A 13,427-nucleotide genomic window follows, 5' to 3' on the forward strand; every position below is an offset into this window, starting at 1 on the left:
TAAGATGGGCATTCTGTTATCTGCAGATGGAAGCATCATAAATGATTCCCTGGCCTCCTTGCCCCTGCTTCCCCCTGCCATGGAGAGGCTGGCTGCCCAGGACTCCAGCTCTGGGGTTCCAGTCATGCCTGGACTGGGTAGAATAGCTAAGCGTGTTGCCCAGGCAGGGGTGTTGTGTCTTCCAGGTGGGAGTTTCCCATCTTTGGTGAGACAAGCACAGACTCAGATAATTACATGAGATGCCACTGGAAAAGCTGTCGTTAATTTTGATGGCAATAAAGCGCCTTGCCAGCAAGTTAAGCTAATTTCATGAAAGCGCTGGGAGGAAGGTCATGGACTGGATTCCAGCTTATTAATAATGTCGAGCTTCATTTGAACCATTCAGGAAATTCCTCCCAGTTGCCTCCAGCAAACTGCCACCGGTTGCTACTTTCCTCTGAAATCAACAGTCTTCCCATATGCAAATGTGGATTTTTCTGTTTTTCCCTAGAAAATAATTAAAGTCACAGAGCCCAATAAATACTTAAACAGATTGTGGTTTTAATTAAAAACCTTTCTCCAAGCCTGCAGCTGCAGGTCTCTCTTCCCAAACAGGCACACTGGTGACAGCTGCAAATACGAGAACCTGGGTTTAAGCATCTGAGACTAGAAAGACTTTACAAATAATAATAATAGCAATTCTGATTTTTACCTATGCCATGGTGTGTGGGAGGTACAGGAGGAATGAAGAGAGATTTTAGGGGGAGGGCCAAGGCCTTTCTTCCTACAGGAGAGGCAGTACGCAAACATACAGGAGCATGCTCAGTGGAACATCTCATCATACCTGTACCCAGTGCTGTAGGATAATAATGATAGTTAATTCTAGCTATTGTTGGGAGGCAGGGAATAGCTCATTTCTGAGCACCACTTAAGTGCCAGTGTTTTGCATGCATTGACTCACTTAATCCTCACAGCAACCCAATAAAACAGTTATTCTTATTTATACCCTCCACTCCACTCCCCCCACTCCACACAGAGAGGTTAAGTAACTTGGCCAAGGTCACACAGTGCATACACGGTGAAGTCAGATGCTAGCACCTTCCCTCTTAAACACTATGTAGAGTGTGTATGAGGAGAAGGAGAGATGGCAGTTGGGATTGAAGTGTGTTAGTCGCTCAGTCGTGTCCAACTCTTTGTTGAACCCCAAGGACTGTAGCCCACCAGGCTTCTCTGTCCATGGAACTCTCCAGGCAAGAATACTGGAGTGGGTTGCCATGCATTCTCTAGGGGATCTTCCTGACCCAGGGATTAAACCCAGGTCTCCTGCATTGCCAGCAGATTCTTTATCATCTGAGCCAAGGTTGAGGACAGGCTGGGGGTGGTGGTGGTGGTGTGGTTTTATAAACAAGGACTACAGAAGCTGAAAGGTGGCAAGCTGTGTGTTTAAGAGATTTTGGCTGGAGGGCAGGTGGGAAGGGTCTCCTGAATAGGTTGCTATGCTGAAGATACGTGATGCCCTTCTGGGTTCTGGCGTTCTTACTCTCAGAGACCCTTGTTCTTTCATTAAATCACCTGCCTGTCACATTAAATACAAGGGCATGATTTCCAAGTCATTGTCTGCTAATTCCATCATCTCTGTGATTTCTATTTCTGTTGACTTATTTTTTTCTTAGTTATGGGTCCTATATCCACCTTCTTTACAAGTACAGTAAGTTTTGATTGGACATTGCCCATTATGGATGTTTGGATTTTTGTTCTTTTCCTTTAAAAAGCATTGAGCTTTTCTTTAGGAAGGCAGGAAATAAATACAAGGGCGCGTACAACTCTGCGTGCAGTTGCAACGGAATGGTCTGCACAATGTTATATGTCCTGAACATTTCGTCAAACGTCTACTACTTCCAACTCTGCAGTTTTCTATTTCCTTCTTAGAGCCTGAAAGAGATCTTGTTTTTCAGATACAGGCATTTTATAGGTCTGGCAAAATCAGAAGACCTAAGGTCGGCCTTCTAGCTGTGTGTGTGTGTGTGTGTTAGTCGTTCAGTCGTGTCCGACTCATTGCGACCCACAGGCTGTAGCCTACCAGGCTCCTCCATCCTTGGGATTTTTCCAGGCAAGGGTACTGGAGTGGGTTGCCATTCTCTTCTCCGGTCCAAGGCTGAGTACTGGACTCAAAGAGAAAGCACTTAGCCCAGACAGGGAAGGTAGGGGAGGAGTACAGGGTGGCTTCCTCCCAGGAGAACGAAACTTCTTCGTTGCTCACCGAGTATCCAGAGGGTGCCAATTGTGCCCTGGGCGTGGGAAACACAGCGGGGTGCAAAGCGAGGACTGTGCCTGTGTTGTGCGGGGGGTGAAGAGGCTGCAGATTCCTGGGACGTCCGCTGAGTGGTGGGCATGGGGACGAAAGCTCTGTTGCTTGGGTTAGCATGTCCCACTTCGGAATGTCGCACCACGGGATGTAGAACCGGGAGCCGCGCAGGCTTCGGTCCTGGTCCCGGTTCGAGCCTCAGAACCTCTCGGCCCAAGGTACCCCAGCCGCTGCCCCGCGCCTCTGAGCCCGGCAGGCGGTTTCCAGCAGGGGGCGCGCGCGAACCAGGCCTGGGCCCGAGCTTTGAATAGAATCCGGGTAGCTTAGTGCTGGGATCCAGGGGGTCTCAACGCTCCCTACCCTCGGAACCGTGAGGGTCGGCAAGGTCGCAGTTAAAAGTCCACAAAAAGCTGCCCAGAGCTCGAGTTATCCTCTCTGGGTGAATCTAGGGTCGGCACCGCAGCCTGGTCCAAAAACCTTAGCCTAGATTCTGCAGATTTCAAACCTGGGCCTCCACGCTGGCGTCTTGGAAACTTGTACCCCGTCTCTCCCCTATTTCCACGCACCTAATTAGGTGTCTGTTTCTTTAACCATAAAAGACGTAGGCGGAGGTGGGGGTGGTATCTTCGCTCCCGGTTCCCCAGCCCTTCAGTAACTGTACCATCAGCCACATTACAAACATTAGAGAGGCTGGCTCCTGCGCGCCTGGCGGCGCCGGTGGAATTACGCGCAGCCTTCTCCAAGAGGAGCTCGGAGCCTGATCCTGGAGTCGTAGCTCCCAACCGAGACCTCGGCGGACTCTGCCCGGGGCGACTCGGGCTCCAGCCCTGCCCTGGCGGGCACTGAACTCTTCAGGGTTCAAGGCGGGGGTAAGGGTTGTCTTTTTTCCCCAAGGCAGGCTCGGGGAACAAAAGCGCTTGCAGGAGAGTGGGTGGGAGCTGCGGGGGTCCGCGGGAATTGACGCCCTCTCCTGGGTGGCTACTGCGCCCTTAGCCCCTCTCCAGGCGCCTGGAGCCCTGTCTCCCTGCCAAATTCCCCTGGCTTCTGCATCCCCGGCAAAAGAGCAAGGAAGGGGGTCTTTCTTGGCTCGCGGGCCCCAGAGGTTCCCAGGTGGGGCGAGTCCCCGCGGTCGAGGGAAGTTCTTCTGCGGAGAGAGAGGTCATTTTTCCTTCCATTCCCCAGCCTCAACCCTTCCGAGCTACCCTAACCCTGCCTCCCCTTAGGCTTCCTAGCCCAAGGCAAAAAGAACCAAAACAGGGGGAGGGAGTGAAAACTGGTTCACAAGTCGCCTGCCTCCAAGCCAGAGTCTAGGTCACTGCCTTTAAGCCAGACACCCCTCCCCCTGCCAAAGAAAGTCTCCAGGACCCCCCCATCCAGGACTCTATTCTCCAACCTGGCTGCAGGGCCCCCATCTCCCCAGATCCCTCTTATTCGACCAAGGCTCCTGGAATTGCCCTTCAAGATTCCCAAGACGCTCAGACTGTACATCCAGGAAACCCCCCTTGCTGCGCAGACAAAGAAGCTGTGCCAGGCCCGCCGGCCGGCGCCATGGGGACCTGCTCGTGCTGCCCCTACCTCGTGGTCAAGACCCTCTTACCCCTCCTCCCTCTTCGAAGCCACCTTCTCCCTCTGGGTGCCCCCATCACCTTCCCCGGAGGTGTCTGTAGGGATTACAGACACAGGCAAGTGAAGTGAAGTTCAGGGTTCTGAATTCTGGGTTGATGAGATGCGCTGGTCCCATCAGGGCTGCCTGTAGCGACCGCAGGAATAGGCGAGAGGAAAGGATGCGGAGTATGCATGGAGCTGTCTGTTCATATTTAATTTACAAAGCCTCCTCGGAACCCCTCGTGGGGTGGTCTCTTTAGATGCAGCCCTCCTCACCCGTCGTTCTCCCCCACCTACTCAGCTCATTAAAATGCTCAAATTCAAGTAAGAAGATTGATCTCAGAGGCCCCAAACCGACCCACCTCCAGAGACCGCCTTGGCCGGAGTGAGGGTTGAGGGGCCACGAGCCCCCAGAGTGCTCAGTGTCTACGGTAAAACCGAGGAACGGGGCTCTGCATGTTCACCGCCTGCACCCCCCTTTCCGATTCTGGTCAGCAACTCTGTCTCCAGGGCTGTCATAGACACTGTGGGGGAACAGAAGTCGAGTTCTATACAAATGCATGGACATCCCTGAGCCTCCACTTTCTTGTCGCTAGAAGAATTGTCGGAGTTTCGCCACAGACTGGAAGAGCAAATATTCGAGTCTGCTGAGGCCGACTGTTGTGTGAGGGTGTGAGACAGTAGGGCGGTATCGGGGCTGCGGAGGCTGTCAGGGATGGGGGTGGGGGGTGGCTGATGGTGTGTTTTCTGGTTAGACCGTGAAGACGTTGGTGGGGGCGGAGGAGGGAGAGAGATGCTCAAGCCTTACATCCCCAACCCACAGTGCTCAAAAGGAGCAGACGTTTTGTAACCATGCCTCTCCATCCCGCGGTCTGCTGCAGCCTCGGAGCCCCAAGCTAGCAAGACCAGAAGGCGAGGCGCTGGGGTGCGCCTGGGCGGGCGTCCTGGGAGCGCAGGATGGTACCCATGCGCCCTGCCCTACTCTGCGATACGCACGGTCCCGTACGCTGGGCGGTGGGCTTCAAGCACTGGGTTAGCCACAAAGGACAAGACATACGCAGTCCAGCTGAGGAGGCTGGGCTGGGGCGGTGGTGGGCTGGGGAGGGGAGCGTCGCTTCTCCGCGGGCCCAGCAGGGCGGTGCGTTCTAGTCTCCGGGTTGGGCTGTTGGGGGTGGGGAGGGGGCGGGGAAGACAGGGGCTTGTAGCTGCCCGGATCCAGGCAAAAATAGCAGGGAGGGTGAGGCGCTCTGCTAACACTATCAATTATGCATCGTGTTGAACGTGGCTTCGGGGAGGAGGCGGCTAGCAGCGAGGGTGCGGGAAGGAAGGGTCCGCGCGAGCCGGGCGGCGCGCAGCTCAGCCAGTCCCGGGCGAGGTCTGTCGGCATCACCGCCTGCCTTTGCAGAAAGAGTTTTAAGGCAAAGACACGCCTCCCCCACTTCAGGCGTGCGCCTTTCCTTCCCCCAATTCCTCAAAGATGGTTTGTCTCACGTGTTGCGGGGCGTAAAAGAGGCTCGCATTCAATTAGCAGCAAAGCTAACGGGCCCTGGCGGGACCCAGGCGTGAGGGTGAGTGCGCATGAATGTGTGTGCGTGCAGGAGGAGGAGAATGGTGAGTGTCCCGGGTGTGAACACTCACCGGCGAGTGAAAATGTGCGTGAACGTAGCGAGAGCTCAACACATTGGCGCGATTATTACATGATGATGGGTAATTCTAATATTGAAGAGCAACTGTGTGGACGGTGTGAGGGTCTGTGTCTGTGCCAACATGTTTGAACAGGGGGAGGGGGCTGTATAATTAAGAATAGTGATCATGTCTGCAGATGTGTAGATGTAGGGGAAACGTGGGTTTTGGGAGTGCGGTGAACTAGAAAGAGCCAAGTCGAGGGCGGTGGGCGTGGGGGCGCCTCTTTGTGACCAGGGGAAGAATCTCTACGGCTTTAACAAATGTAGATGATGCGGGAGGTGGGAGAGGCTGCGCAAAGCCCCGCAGCCCGGGAGGACTCTTCAATCTGCAGCCGGTGAGAGGTGCGGGGAGACAGATGCGAAAGAGAAAACTGAAGTGGGACCTCAGGGCCAGGGGAATCCACAACTTACCTGTCCCTTTCTCTGCCTCTCTACCATCTTCCCCCACAGTCGCAGCAACAGATGTGGGAAGCGCCCTTGGGCTGTCGTCCTGGCTCCGCGACATCCAGTCTGGAGAGGGGGTTGCAACCCGAGGGCAGCGCACGGAGAGTTGGAGAGCAGCCGGTAAGCCTCGGAGACCACTGCACAACCCTGACCCAGGAAGAGGTAGAGTCCGTCCAGGGTGCCAGACCCTGCTGGCTCTTGCAAGCAGGAGACGGGGGAGCAGAGGGGAGGGGCTTTCCCTCGGGAACAAGAGGGAGTGGGGGATGCCGGTTCTAAAGACCAGAGTGTGGGAGGGGCTCTGGCAACCTGTCAGGAGCCCTAAGTGGAAGCCGGGATTGTTTGTAGGTGCGTTTGTTGTGACTGGGGATAAGAATCTTTTTTTGGGGGGAGGCGGGGGCGTTGTCAGGCATCTGGGCTGCAGAAGAGAGGCCAAATCTTGAACCTTCTACTTGATTAGCTAGTGACAGCCGCCTTGACCCCACTGGCTAGGGACACCCCCTCACCCCATGGGAGGTCCCGAGGGGGAAGTAAGAATCTTTGGTGGCATCCCTCCATTGCTCTTGGTCCCAGCGTGGAGAAGGAAGGTTGACTGAGCAGCCCTGATGGTTTTCCCCTCCCTGGAGTCGCAGCCCCCGGGGAAGGCAGCTTTGATTGCAGCCCGAGAGGGGCCTGGCGAGTCTGCTTCCCCGTTCCCGTCCCAGTCTTCTTGCCACCTGCAGCAAGTTCACACCTTTTGCTGAGCCGCTGGGATTTCAGTCTCAGAGGGCTGTCTACAGACGAAAGTGCCCGCCTGTGTCCCGGTATGTGGGTCCGCGCATGTGAGGATTTGTGCCCTGATGTCTGTCAGTTCCAACAATGAACAGGAAAGTGCCTTGCCCGGTGCTGGAGAACGCTGTACAAATGCTGTGTTCAGTTCAGAGAACAATGAGGTCTCCAGAGGATATGGTGCCTGTGTCTGGGTGTCTTTGTGTTTGTCTGTCTATTAAATGTGTTGGGACCCCCTAAACAGAAGTCCCTGTTTGATGGCAGGCGCCTGGGCTTGTGTTGTATTGTCCAGTGTCTGTATGGGCGTGTGTGGGCGATTTCTGTGCAGTGCGACAAAGAGTTCAGGGGAGGACAAACAGTCATGGACAAAAACAGTCTATGTATCCCTTTCACTGAGTTAAACCTAGGGTTAGAAACAGAGTCAGGGATCAATGCAAAGCTCAGGGCACACCGGGTATAGGCCCAGCCTGTGGAGGGTCTAGCTGTGGAGGCTGACGGGATAGGTAGAGAGAAAAGAGCGAGGTAGGAGGCTGCTAGAAAAGGAAGTCCTGAGAGGGAGCACGCATTGAATCCCGAGACTTATTGAGCTCCAACTCGTGCCTAAGAGAGACTCTGGGCCCAGAGCAGAAAGTTACCCGAGCCCTGCGATCTGCCCTAGACAGGTTTACAGGAGGCAGAGCTTGGCAGGGGAGGGAAGCTGGAGCTCGGTGAGTCACATTCTCCCCCTCCCCGTCCTACTCCTACCCCCTCCCTCTCCCATGCCTATCCTACCCCCACCCCACACCTACCATCCCCTCACCCCGCACCCCCCTCCCCTGTTTCCACCTGCAGGATCAGCGATGGTGCCCTTGAGGGCCCTGTGTCTGGCTTGGGCGCTGCTAGGAGCGGCCGCAGCGTGCCCAGAGCCGTGCGCCTGCGTGGACAAGTACGCGCACCAGTTCGCCGACTGCGCCTACAAGGAGCTGCGCGAGGTGCCAGAAGGACTGCCGGCCAACGTGACCACGCTCAGTCTGTCGGCGAACAAGATCACCGTACTGCGGCGCGGGGCTTTCGCCGATGTCACGCAGGTCACCTCGCTGTGGTTGGCGCACAATGAGGTGCGCACGGTGGAACCCGGCTCGCTGGCCGTGCTGAGCCAGCTCAAGAACCTCGACCTGAGCCACAACCTCATATCCAGCTTTCCATGGAGCGACCTGCGTAATCTGAGCGCGCTACAGCTGCTCAAGATGAACCACAACCGCCTGGGCTCGTTGCCCCGGGACGCACTCGGTGCGCTGCCTGATCTGCGCTCTCTGCGCATCAACAACAACCGGCTTCGCACACTGGCTCCTGGCACCTTCGACGCGCTAAGCGCGCTGTCGCATCTGCAACTCTACCACAACCCCTTCCACTGCAGTTGCAGTCTTGTGTGGCTGCAGGCCTGGGCCGCGAGCACCCGGGTCTCCTTACCCGAGCCCGACTCCATCGCGTGCGCCTCGCCTCCTGCGCTGCAGGGCGTGCCGGTGCATCGCCTGCCAGCCCTGTCCTGTGTACCGCCCAACGTGCATCTGAGTATGGAGCCGCCGCCCGAAGCGCCGGGCAGCCCCCTGCCCTCCGGCCTGACGCTCATGGTACACTGCGTCGCCGAAGGACAGCCCATGCCCCGCCTGCAATGGCAACTTCAGATCCCGGGTGGCACCGTAGTGCTAGCCCCACAGGTCCTGAGCGGGGAGGACGGCGGGGACGGGGCGGAAGACGGGGAGGGGGAAGGAGATGGGTACTGGCCAACGCAGACAGAGGCCCCAACCCCGACTCCAGCACACGCCTGGCCGGCTCCCCCAGCCACCCCGCGCTTCCTGGCCCTCACCAATGGCTCCCTGTTGGTGCCCTTCCTGAGTGCCAAGGAGGCGGGCGTCTACACCTGCCGTGCCCACAACGAGCTGGGTGCCAACTCCACGTCGGTTCGTGTGGCAGTGGCAGCTGCCGGCCCCCCAAAGCACGCTCCTGGCGCAGGGGGAGACCCTGATGGGCAGGCTCCAACCTCTGAGCGTAAGTCCACAGCTAAAACCCGGGGCAACAGCGTCCTAACGTCCAAGCCCGAAGGCAAAATCAAAGGCCAAGGCGTGGGCCGGGTTAGCCTCCTCGGGGATTCAGAGATGGGGCCGGAACAGGAGGAGGCGGAGGAGGAGGCAGGTGAGGGTGAAGAAGCGGAAGACCAGGTCCCCGCCGACCCAATGGAGGAGCAGCGCTGTGGCCACGGAGACCTCTCGCGGTACGTGTCCAACCACGCCTTCAACCAGAGCGCCGAGCTCAAGCCTCACGTTTTTGAGCTGGGCGTCATCGCGCTGGACGTGGCGGAGCGGGAGGCGCGGGTGCAGCTGACGCCCTTGGCGGCTCGCTGGGGCCCGGGGCCCGGGGCCGCCTCGGGAGGAGGGCGACCCGGGCGGCGGCCACTGCGCCTGCTTTATCTGTGTCCGGCGGGGGGCGGCGCAGCAGTGCAGTGGTCGCGTGTCGAGGAGGGCGTCAACGCCTACTGGTTCCGTGGCCTGCGGCCCGGCACCAACTACTCCGTGTGCCTGGCGCTGGCAGGCCAGGCCTGCCACGTGCAAGTGGTGTTCGCCACCAAGAAAGAGCTGCCCTCGCTGCTGGTGATCGTGGCGGTGAGCGTGTTCCTTCTGGTGCTGGCCACAGTGCCCCTGCTGGGCGCCGCCTGCTGCCATCTGCTGGCCAAACACCCGGGCAAGCCCTACCGCCTAATCCTAAGGCCGCAGGCCCCCGACCCCATGGAGAAGCGCATCGCCGCCGACTTCGACCCGCGCGCCTCGTACCTCGAGTCCGAGAAAAGCTACCCCGCAGGTGGCGAGGCGGGCGGGGAGGAGCCAGAAGAGGCCCCCGGGGAGGGCCTTGACGAAGATGCGGAGCAGGGGGACCCCAGTGGGGACCTGCAGAGAGAGGAGAGCCTGGCGGCTTGCTCGCTGGTGGAATCCCAGTCCAAGGCCAACCAAGAGGAGTTCGAGGCGGGCTCCGAGTACAGTGACCGGCTGCCCCTGGGTGCCGAAGCGGTCGACATCGCCCAGGAGATTAACGGCAACTACAGGCAGACGGCGGGCTGAACCCCCAGCCTACCTGGCGGCCCATCCCCGTCCCCGACCTCGGGTATCTGGGAGCAGAGGCGTAGGGCTGTTAGATTTATGCCCCAACCCCACCTTCACTTATTCCACCCCCTTACCCTGACTACTGGGAGCGTCCAGTGAGGAGTGGGACGATTTCACCAGTCCCACCCACGACGGTCGTTGTCCCTGTGGGCTGAATTCCCCTCCATGGAAGCACAGTTCCCCCCGCTCCTCCCGCCCCGTGTGAGACACCATCCGCTGACCGTGAGGCGAACTCCAAGCCTCTCCATTCTCATTCCAATTATCTGCGCAATCCCGCCCCGGAGCCCACTTCACTGTGGGCCCGGAAGCCGAAGGAAATGGAAGAAGACGTTGGAAACATCTGATGATCATGCTGTGGCTCGCGGTCAGCCCGGGACCCCCAGCAGACATCCCTGGCGTGGAGCGCTATGGCGTCCCGCCTCAACCCCTTACTCTGCCCTTTCCGGGGCTGCGCATCCCAGAAGCCAGGATTCGGCGGCAATCCCGTTTCTAGTTTCAAAGCCCCCTCCTGCCTGGAAACCAAACTCTTCTGTACTTTTATCGTTTCTCCGCTTCGGACCGGCTGGAGCCGAGCCGGGTGCCTGGGGCGCATTTCAGCGCCGCACTTTGATTTTCATATTTTCGTTGTGTTCCAAGACAGCGACTCTCCGGGTCTGGTGCTAACACTCCCTTCTTTGCCTCTGGGGAAAACTGTGTGTGTGTGTGTCTTGGGGTGGGGGGAATCCGTCTTCTTTCGCCCTCTCCCCTAACTTAAAGTGCCGGAGAACCACGCAGCCCTTTTCCGCTGAGGGTGCGGCCTTGGTCCCGGGCCAATTTCGTTGTGGGGGACTTGGGGTTTCCGGAGACTCGACAGCTCCGCTTCCGCTGCTGCTCGCGGCCTGGACCTCAGCTAGAGAATGGCCGGGGAGCCCAGGAAGCCTGCTCCGGCCTCCTGGATCAGGTCTCCCGTGAGGGGCTAGTGCTCCAGTTCGCACAAAGCCTGCGTGTGACTGCGGCGGGGTCCGGATGGAGAAAAGCCACGGATGCTCGCGCCTCCCCCGCCCCGCCCCGCCCCTCCTTCTACGAGAATAGTGTTTTCCCGGCTGTAGTCCTAGACGAGCGTGCTCCGTAGGAGAAAAGTCTGTGTCCCGTAAAAGTGTATCAAGTATAGTGTTGGGAGGCGGGCGGGAGGGAGGGCGGGGTGGGCGCGGCAACTGGGGCGGTGGTCTTTTTTTCGTTCTTCTTGCAGAAAAGCCTAGGGGTTGGGGTGGGGGGTTAGGGGCATCGGGGACCAGACCTGTCGGTGAAGCGCAGCACAAGTGAGGCCTCGGGGCGGAATAGCCCCCTGGAGCCCGCGCCCTTTTCTAAAGGCGTCTGTATGATGTAAACAGTCAATAAAACAATCGATTTGGACTGGGCTTGGTGACTCTTTGTCGGGGGTGGGGAGGGGAACAGAGGGAGGGGATGCAAGAGGAAACTGCAGAAGGAAGGAACCCCTGGGATCCTCCCTTTGGGGTCCTTTGTGTGATTTTTTTGCTTGACTGCTTTGTGATTTTTTCCAGGTGTTTACATCCTGGTGCCTGCTCTGTGCGCCTCCAACTCAGGGATGGAGCCGGGAGACCAAGTGGGATGGGGGAGGCTGCAAGTGAGTGATAAGGTTAGCAAGGAGGGAGGGGTGGTTTTCTGCAGACAACTCTTGGGGAGCTCCAGAGTGTGTGTGTAAGTGTGAGAGCATGCACAATCCTCCCTGGTTTGACCCTATCACCATGATGGGCTGTGGCTTTGTGTGTGAGGACTGCCTAGTTTCTGTGTCTCAGCACCAGCTTGGGTTCTGTGAGGAGGTAGAGGGGCAAGACTTATGCACAAAAGTTGGCACAAGTCACGTAAAGGACAGAGCGGGCAAATGATGGAGAGCAGCAAAGGGGGAAAACTGCAAAAACAAGCTGGCACCTTTACCCCAGGAGCCATGTGTGTGTGTGTGTGTGTGTGTTGGTGGTGGCAGTGATGATGCTCAGTGAAGTGATGCATGGACACTTGGTAGGGCATGTGATGTTGGTGTGGGCTGAGGTATGTACCCTCAGGATTGGAAGCAGACTGATTTTAGTCCTAGAAACGGGGCTTCTTGGGTGGGAAACAGGAGAGAAGAGGGATGAAAAGTGACACTCCTGTCCAGCTAACAGTGCTGGGACTGGGCTGATGTGTTTCTGCTGAATCTCCTCCCACCTCCTCAGGTGGTGGGGGGGTGGTGGGGAGGGGTGGGGGGGTCGCAGGGTAGGAAATGGGGTGGAAGAGGAAAGGAATAGAAAAGAGTGGGGCAGGTGAAGAGTCCATCCCTATGCTCCCTACTTCTCGCTTCCAGTCTATCTCATCCCTCACCCTCTCTGTGGGTATCAGGTCTTCCTAACTGGATCAGGCCTGTCTGGAGAATAGGCCTAGGTCCAGACATCCAGCATCCTGTCCCAGCTGGGACACTTCCAGGGGCCAGCGCCCAGTTTCCCTTCCCAGGCCAGCAAAGCTGTTTCTGAGAAAGAGTCCTCTCTGAGGGCCACAGCCCCAAGCCCCGCCACTGTAGTCCACGCCACTGTCAGGGACATAACTCAGAAGTATAATCTTTTAGGAAGAGGGCTGCTTTGTTCTGCCTGCAAATGCTGCTTTTCAGCAGGGGGCAGGGACTGGCCTGATGTCTATGATTGGTTCATGAATCCAACCGCACGGTTGCATTTGGACACAGGCCCGGCTGCTGAGTGCTTATCGATGTCAATCCCACACAATCCTCTCATTGTAGGAGGGCAGGCTCGGAGGGCGAAGGGCTCCTTCTTGCCCCCTCTGCTCTAAGGATTGAGAACCCTCCTGGAGAACTCCTAAGATCCTGCGTGCCCCTAAGAGATTGTGCAGAGTTGCTGAGAGTTCTGCCCTTCTTTGTCCCAAGCCAAGCTTCCTAATGAACACACACTGCTCAGGTGGGCCTCATGCCCCCTGGGTGGGGCCAGGCCCAAAGGCTTGGCCCACAGGACAGGAATGGGTGGGTGCTGAAGGGTGCTGTGACACGCTGTCCACCACCCATGGAGACACCAGCCTCTCAGGAACTCTGCACTTTCTATCTGAATATTTGGCCCATGCATAGAACGGTCCCCGGCCTTCGGCCTTCCTTCCTGTCTCTTTTTATATTTTATTCTTTCACTTTCTCCCCCTCTCTCCTCTGTTTTTTTTTTCTTTCTTGCCTCTCCCCTTTTTCTTCCACAAGGAATGTCATAAAATCCCAGGATGGGAAGGGACCCTGAAGACTTACTAATTCAACTACCCCCTGAGATGCGATTCTTTTCTACACTATCAGGTAGTTGTGCCACCTCAGTCTACATGGGAACTCACTGTTCACTCCCTCTCGCTGAAGAACCAGTGTTGAGCAGTTTAAAATGTCTGTCCTCCGCCCTTCCAGCCCCCAGGGCTGACACTGCTTTGGCACGTGCTCTGTGAGAACTACAGAGGTGCGGAGGTGAGAGCCCTGCCTCCATCCCTCGCTTCAGGGCTCCA

General features: G+C 57.5%; 1 protein-coding gene across 9 annotated transcripts; it reads left to right on the forward strand.

Moving 5' to 3' along the window:
- The first annotated feature begins 2,927 nt into the window (after positions 1-2,927).
- ISLR2 (immunoglobulin superfamily containing leucine rich repeat 2) lies at positions 2,928-11,309 on the forward strand. 9 transcript variants are annotated; one of them, XM_006047372.4, is made up of 3 exons: positions 2,928-3,153; positions 6,025-6,180; positions 7,615-11,309. In XM_006047372.4, the coding sequence occupies exon 3, from the start codon at positions 7,623-7,625 to the stop codon at positions 9,873-9,875; it is 2,253 nt and encodes a 750-aa protein (XP_006047434.3). In that variant the 5' UTR covers positions 2,928-3,153; positions 6,025-6,180; positions 7,615-7,622; the 3' UTR covers positions 9,876-11,309. The 9 variants fall into 9 exon arrangements, with proteins under 9 accessions (XP_006047434.3, XP_006047431.3, XP_006047437.3 ...); XM_006047369.4 differs by having other exon boundaries at positions 2,929-3,153; positions 6,025-6,138; XM_006047375.4 differs by lacking the exon at positions 2,928-3,153 and adding an exon at positions 4,711-4,849 and having other exon boundaries at positions 6,025-6,138.
- Positions 11,310-13,427: the final 2,118 nt, after the last annotated feature.

This window comes from Bubalus bubalis, chromosome 20, assembly GCF_019923935.1.
Source record: "Bubalus bubalis isolate 160015118507 breed Murrah chromosome 20, NDDB_SH_1, whole genome shotgun sequence".
NCBI lineage: Eukaryota > Metazoa > Chordata > Mammalia > Artiodactyla > Bovidae > Bubalus > Bubalus bubalis.